Below are 7,859 nucleotides of genomic sequence, written 5' to 3'. Positions count from 1 at the left end.
GGACCTCATCCTGTTCGAATCTAGCTAAGACTGCTCATAGTGGGAGTAACATAGCTAGTAACATCACATATCTCAAGGCATTTTGGTGACATGGCATGCTAATAAATGAAGAAAGAGAGTGAGGTGGTAACTAGCTATGTTACCATAACATCACACACCTCAAGGCAAGATGAGTCTACAACATAATAAATGATACATGCATGACACCACATATAAGTTACTACCCACTATGAAGGTAGTAACCTAGACTAGTAACATGGCATATGTTACTAGTAGTCTAAGTTACTCCCCACTATGAGCAGCCTAAGGGGTAGCAAAAGCAGTCGCTGTAGTTTTGCCAGCACCGCCCACCTGTGTGATTTCAACCCCGTAGAAGATGGTGTTTACAAGTAAACACCTTGCTTTTGCATCTGGACCTCGCGCACCTTATGGAGGGTGCAACTATTATAGCTTGAGCCCGGGTGTTAACTACTTTATATAATAACGTAAATAACACTACGAACTCCATCTTCACTCTTTTTTCAATGAAGAAAAATACAGTGCTCACTACAGTTAATAATAGCACAACCGAATACAATCACCAAACCAAGTAACAGTGAACCACCAACACCAGCAAGCAGCAACCGCACAAGGGTCCCCAGATACGAATCATATATACACACACTTTAGGCAAAGATAATAAATGAGAGCAAGCATAAATAGTTGTCAGCAAGAATAAACGAGAGCAAGCATAAATAGTTGTCAGCAAGACTCAGTACACCGTGAATCCATGATGATTGTCCGGGTAGAGTCGCTGCATTTAGGTAAAGTAATGCAAAGCAGCATGTCTGGCCGTAGAACATAGCCTGAGAAGTTCAATGAGCAGAAGATAAAACAAGAGGTCAGTATGAGCACTACCATCTTTATCTCTAACCTGGTGAAGGAAAGATAGTAGCATCACACAACATACCTAGTGGCTACCAACAAGCGAGAGCAGGAACGTCCGATAACTCCCTGATGTTTCAGAATGGATAGCATCACTTAACGGCTTTTTGTATTTCTTGTAGTATTCTGCCTTGATATACTGCATATCAATCTCAGTCCTCGTCACCACAATCCTTATAAGTGTCCTGTCGTCAGTACCTAGACCTTTCATGGACTTCCTTAATGCCTGTATTAACATTATTCACACAAAATACAAGATAAATACCAAAGCAAGAGAACAGAGATCAACACGCCCAAAAAAAGATGTCCTGAGAAGAGAATAATAAATATGACACAACTTTTAGGTATATCAGTCAGTTCTGGAGCACAACCACTGCATGGAAGATAATAGCATTCATGGAGGCAGTCTGTAGCATATTCCCGTATCAATCATACTGGTGGTGTTCAGCCTAGATAAATAATGCAGCTAGCGCAGTTACAGACAGTGGCGGATCTAGAACAAGCTATGTGAGTGCACAGGACCCTTGGTGGAAAAACAATTTTTTGTAAAATGCCATTTTCGCACCACATATGTACCCCTAAAAATGTTTTTTATTTGTTGATGCACCCTCTAGGCACCCTGGTTCCAAAAGTTGTAGCTCCACTACTGGTTATAGTAGAGTACAATGGGACGTTGGGCACCAAACATACCGAATCAATCTAGCCATGTGCCTACTTGAAAGTATTTGCACAACATATCTCATTGGGATTAACTAGATATTAACTGAAAGTAGGAAACACAGAAGAAGTAAAGAAAGAATACTCCAGAGTTGAACCCTGCAGGCTTCATACACAGTATATTACGGAACAAGTGATATTGATTCTCCAGATCTTGAAAAGTAATTTTGTAACATGAAAAGGTTGAATTATAATTCATGCAGCGTAAAAATCTTGACTTTATCAAACACAAGAACTAAAGAGTATGACTTGCCTCTGGCAATCAAACAAATTATATTTACATATTTTAATCTGAGGACAGCATGATTGAGATACCTTAGCAAAATACTTCGCTGGATTCTCAGCACATCTGAGGATAGTTATCAGTGCAACTTCAAAATTTCCAGATGTTTCATTCTTGACAACCTACCATCAGTAAAGGAAATTCGTTATTACACACCAGGAGAACACCAAAATGTAAATGGAAAGGCAGAAGTCTTACCTTCTCTAACGATCGATCATACATGTGGTGGTAAGCAGAAGCAACAGCTGCCATGTGTGCCCAGCTGCGTTCAGTGAAGATACGAATGAAGGTTTTCTCATCTGTGCCAAGCTTTTTCTCACCAGCTTTGTACAGGTCCTTTGCGTCATGTGTCACTATAGTGGGATCAACCTCAGGGCCTTCATAGCGTGGAATGCCCAAATAGGCTAGTAAGATCTGAAATATACATTACATCACTAATTAGCACAAAAGGTACAATTTGGACAGGTATACTTAATAAATATACCTGTCCAAATTGTAAGAAAGCCAGTGCACAGATCACATTGATATCAACATGTAAAGAGGAATTACAAAATGATATCAAGATAGCATTTAGTAACTGCAATATTCTCAAGAACGCATTAAATTCTGTGTTTCAAGAAATGATATGTATGAATACAAATATGAATAGGGAAGTAAACAATCTAAATGTCTTTCAACTTGTTTGCATCAGACGAAGAAGTTAAACAAGTTGAGAAATAAAACCTTCTGATGATCACCAGAAGTTTGCTGACCAATGTCATGCTCAAGATAGGTACCAAACTTGGCATAATATGTCTGTTTCATTATTTGCAGCTGTGATGGTGTCCTGGAACATATTATATCAGTAGCTGCTCTCAGATCAGGAGCTTCAACACTCAGAGCATCTCTCAAAACAGTTGCATCACGTCCAGCAGGATCAAGAATCCAGAGCAACATTGCTTTCTGAAATCATAACCACAAGGTTAGCCATATCGGAGTAAGTCAACCATACACACAACTGAAGAAACACAGCTTTGGCTAATACACCACGCAAATCAGTACTTCTACTAAGTGAATACGTAGTAATATCTAATTAAGCATACCACTTCAGCTAGTGTAATTGTGCAATGATTTGATTTATCATTCAATAATGATTAATTTTGTAGTTTCCAATACCTTGTGGTTTCCACTGAGTTCAGATGATATACGACGCGAAAGTTCCTCAGAATACATAGTCTTGAATTCATGTTGAATGTATCCACGTTGCATTGAGTCACGGTGAGCAAGTATATTTGAAACTGCTGTACTATCACACCCAAACCCTGTAAGACAGCAACCAAGTGAAAAATAAATCATAATCAGCATGACAGCACCTAAAGGATTACTTACTAATAAAGAAAACAGATAATGAAGATTGAATGAACTTTATCATTTTAAGTTAGAATGTTTAGTTTCTGCAGACCAGTAAATCGCTGAAGCAACTTTCTTCACTTCTGATTCTCACTTGATTACAGCAACCAGGCATTACTACAGCATATTTATTAACTCCTGACCTACCTGAAGAATAACGTAGTTTACAGACACAGTAACATTCATACAGGTGCCGTATAAAACAAACTTATGTTGTATTGATACCATAATAAACCATAATGGTCACTAACTGAAAATGGTACCTTTGGCCTCTCAAGTGGAAGTACTATCTTGCCATCTTAAATGGAACATTAACATGCACATGTTTTACACTAAATTGCAGATTACTACAGAGTTGCTGCTCAAGTATTGTTATATGTAATGTACCAGGGTTCACAACTCAAATACCATGGTCGTAATGAGTGCAAGTCGACTAGTCATGGTACTAACAGAGTAAGGGGCTACTTGAATGGTTACAACTACACTGCTCCGTAAACAACTATAGCACCATTATGTCATAGGTAGTAGGTGTCATCCATAACAAATAAATTCTTGAAAGCACCTTCATCGGATGCTGAGCCTTCTATGGGGGCCCTTAGCAGTTGAGAATTTTAATTCTGAGTTATTCTGAACACACGGGAACGGCTGGGATGATTAAGGGGAGGGGACACACAAATGGAAGGGACAAGAAGGAATTTGATAATAAAAGAAATGAAAATTCAAGAGGCAACAATATATATCAACTTGTGAACCAGAATATCAGTGATCACCAATATTTTACAGGACATCATTCCACAAATATTGCCCACAATCTAATTTTTATTTCTTCTAACCTTGATTAAAAAAAAATCCTAGCAATCCGGAAATATGAATTACTCGAGTTTTTTTTTTCGAGGAAACGCAAAGGACAATTTCATTGAAAAGGTAGAGTTTTGTTTACATCCTCCTAGGAGGCAAGATTACATGTTATTAAACCTATACATCAGTGCACATCCAAAGTGGATGGCAGAACCAGCCTTAACCCCTGGGCTCCTGCCTGAGCCCATAATCTGATCTCTTCCTTGATGTTATCTATCAGCAGCGGCATTGAAGGCTGAATTACTCCAGTAACCAGCAATTACTACATGGCTTTGCACTTTTGCAGGAAGAATGGTCTGCCTGAGACGGGACTCGTCCTTATTATCAGGCCACTTGACTCCAAATTCGAGCAGGTCAAGCTACATGTTCCCAGCGGGCACAGTACTGCAGTTACCATCACCGCACCCCTGAAAAATGTCCCAATCTCCGACTCACGGTCCATCCTAACATCTAGATATTTCAACCTCCGGCGCTCTAGCTCTTAACAACAAATCCACATCCAACAAGAACACTTCAATAGTACTAAGTCCATTCCAATGAATAAAGGCTTGTATTATTTTTGAAAAGTCAAACCATGTACAAGTTTGACCAAGTTTTAACAAAAAAATATCATTAACATGCAAAATATAAAATCAACATCATTAGATACATCATTAAATATATTTTCATATGATATCTACAGAATACCATATTTGTTGATAGAATTTCCTAAAAGTTTGGCCAAACTTTATTTGGCTTGACTTTTAGAAAAAAATTAAGCCTTATTCATTGGAACATACATTTTTACACGACAAAAATAAATCTAAGAGACCAACGTTCCTTTTGACCACTGAATTCAATCCACGCAGCCCCTGGTCTGGAACAGCAATTTCCACCTGGAACAAGTGCTCAACTCATGTGAAGACTATCCAGCACAACAAACTCATCCGAAGATGGGCAACTATTATTCGATATCGAACAAATCGCTTCGAACGAAACGGCAATCGTTGAAAACCCATATGGCATGACGCAAGCCTCCCGTGGCCGCGTTGACCCGAAATCGATCCTTATCCAAAAGCGCGATTGCGGCGGGGAAATCGGAGAGGGGGAAGGCACGGACCTTTGAAGGCCTTGTGGAGGTCGATGGCGTCCTGGCGGGGGTTGGGAGGCGCCGGCGGCAAGGTGAGGCTCGCCATTGCCGGCGGAGTTGGATGCGCTCTCCCGCTCCCGGCGATTCGATTCGATTTGCTTGGTCAAGGGAGCTGAGGGAGAATGATTTGCGGACGGATGGTTACGCGATTTCGGTTACCTTCTTCTTCTTTTTAGGTCTTCTTTGTAAGTGGGGAACGATGGACCAGGTCTAGCCATTCTTGGTGCCGGGTCACGGTCGACCTCCACGTCGCGTACGTGCTCGGACGGCCGATGGACAGGGAACCCGGCAGACCTCCACGCCTGAGAAATGCCAAATACGCGACGACAAAATGAACAACGAACCATTAAAAATATCAAAAAAATTAACTAAATTTTAATGTATTTATGCATTAAACAAAGTCTAAATATAGTATTTAAATTTAAATAAACTTGCAACCTTTTATGAAGAGAGGTAGTACAAACGGCTAGCAGGACGGCTCTGGCCCTAGACAACCATGGGCAATGCCCAAGGGCCCGGCACCGCATATTCTCTTCTACTTGTTACGCTAAACGAAATTCTTGAAAAGGCCCACCCGACGAGGGACGTAGCCATCAGGAAACGAAAGAAAGGCACCCAGGCTTCATAGGGGGGTGGGGGGACGCAGTCGACTCCATCTCCCTTCTCTTCTTCAAACGATTGAATCCCCGGTCCAATCGCCTCGCCTGTACTCCCACTCCCAATCGGCATAGAAGTGCGTAAGTGGAGATCGGCTCCGACCTCCCAGTACCACTTTTTCTTTAGTATGTAGATTCTTGTTAATTCTTAATTGTTTAGTGATCGGAATTGCATATGTATATGTATTGCTAAAACATCCGGAAACACACTCTCACCACTAGATAACCATGGTAAATTATACCACGGGGTAGACAATGGTGAAGTTTCTGTGTGTGTGTGTGTGTGAGAGAGGGGGGTGTTAATTGTTTAGCGATCGATTTTTTTGTTTCTATGTAAACATTGTGAGAGATGCATCTTATGTGATGCCAGTTAGCTAATTTCTTCATATTTATAGGTGTCACAGTGCTGAATTATAAGTCCGAGCTAAGAAAAGGAATGAAAGAAACGAGTAAATCAACTTATTGAATCATAAAGAGGTTCTTTAAATAGCTATTTTCCAGCAACAAGTAGAAGAGAAGATGCGGTTTTGTGACTTTGCATCCAGAAATGCTCAAAGGTTTTTTTTGTGAAGCACTGAAGCATTATTGTTGATGGAGTCATTGGAATTTAGTTTTATTTGAGGTAATAAAATTAGCACGGAATGCTACTTGTTTTATTTTGCTACTACATTTGTCTTTCTATTGTTATTTGACATTGCTTAAGTGCTTAACAGTTAGTTTATAGACATCTCAAACTACGAATGTATGGTTGAATATTAGTTTTTAATTAATATTTTCCAAGTAAAACAAGACATGAATTTTATTTTTAATACTTTCCAAGTAAAAAGACACATATATATCTATATTTATCTTGATACCGTACATGTATATTAGTCTTATGGGACCCTATCGTCACCTTGCCCTAGGGCCCAACAAAACATATAGCCGGCCCTGAAGACTAGGGGTGCATACAGATCGAATTGAAGAGGGGGAGAGGGAGAGGGAGGGAGAGGGAGAGGGAGAGGGAGAGAGAGGGAGAGGGAGAGGGAGAGGGGGAGAGAGAGAAAGAGAGAGAGAGATATTGGACTTTGCAATGGGAAAATACAATGAATTTATGTTCATGCAGAGAATTCTAAAAAAATTACACTCCATACCAAACGGAAGTCTTGCATTCCAAACTTTCCCTATATAAGAGCATATCCAATCATGTTTATATAGTGATAACATGTTTCAAGCAAGTTTTCATGAAGAATAAGAGCGAGTAAGTTTGTGTGAGTATGGATCAACTGACAACTGCCATATGCAGAAGCTCCAAGGATACACATACTAAAAGTACATGATAGTATACTATTGGTGAATGATATGGACAATCTATACGTGCAAGTAACCAACAAATTGTTAGATTTCTCTAAATGAACATTAAGAAGATTGTTGATGTGAAAAAGGTACTTTTTGCATGGTGCATATTTTCTTCGAAAAAACATGGGTGCCCCCATTTCAACACTTGAATGGGGCAAGTCGAAGATAAGTACCAAACAAAATGTAATGGTGCTGCCAAAATGCCGATGTTTTTTTGTGTAGGAAATACAAAATTAAGAAATTGCAAAAGATGATACTAGTAAGGGTAAACAACATTGATCAATCTCCTCTTATTCGGAAATATCATTTTTCTTTAGGCACAATCTTTCTTTGTTGCAACATACATCGATACGTTCTCAAATGCAAGTAATGCTATTATTTACTTAGATCCAACGAGTATAAGATAATTAAGATTTTTGCATGATGGAGAAATCTTAAGTTTGTTGACTAGCATGTGCTTCTCTTTGTGCGACTCTTGTCATTGTTTTGCTCCGTCACAACTCTTCTCTCCCCATCCTTCATTTAAAAAATGTTGGTAATGTGGAAGTAGGGACCTGACAAATAT

General features: G+C 39.5%; 1 protein-coding gene across 1 annotated transcript; it reads right to left on the bottom strand.

Annotated features, from left to right (window-relative positions):
* Positions 1–490: 490 nt before the first annotated feature.
* On the bottom strand, positions 491–5,430 carry LOC124651711 (annexin D5-like). The gene is made up of 7 exons (XM_047190753.1): positions 5,271–5,430; positions 3,080–3,225; positions 2,648–2,866; positions 2,123–2,338; positions 1,957–2,046; positions 950–1,150; positions 491–845 (listed from the first exon to the last, which is right to left on the bottom strand). Exons 1-6 carry the CDS (start codon positions 5,344–5,346, stop codon positions 950–952), a joined length of 948 nt encoding a protein of 315 aa, XP_047046709.1. The 5' UTR covers positions 5,347–5,430; the 3' UTR covers positions 491–845.
* Between the last annotated feature and the right edge of the window lie 2,429 nt (positions 5,431–7,859).

This window comes from Lolium rigidum, chromosome 5, assembly GCF_022539505.1.
Source record: "Lolium rigidum isolate FL_2022 chromosome 5, APGP_CSIRO_Lrig_0.1, whole genome shotgun sequence".
NCBI classification, from domain to species: domain Eukaryota; kingdom Viridiplantae; phylum Streptophyta; class Magnoliopsida; order Poales; family Poaceae; genus Lolium; species Lolium rigidum.
This window is presented reverse-complemented; position numbering and strand designations above follow the sequence as displayed.

What these genes read in the sequence shown, in the direction of transcription:
- LOC124651711 (XM_047190753.1), bottom strand. Translation starts at nt 5,346, where the DNA reads ATGGCGAGCCTCACCTTGCCGCCGGCGCCTCCCAACCCCCGCCAGGAC. An exon ending in CCTCCACAAGGCCTTCAAAG is followed by an intron (nt 3,226 to 5,270) that starts GTCCGTGCCTTC and finishes GCTGTCTTACAG; the next exon opens with GGTTTGGGTGTGATAGTACA. An exon ending in CTTCTGGTGATCATCAGAAG is followed by an intron (nt 2,339 to 2,647) that starts GTTTTATTTCTC and finishes TGTATATTTCAG; the next exon opens with ATCTTACTAGCCTATTTGGG.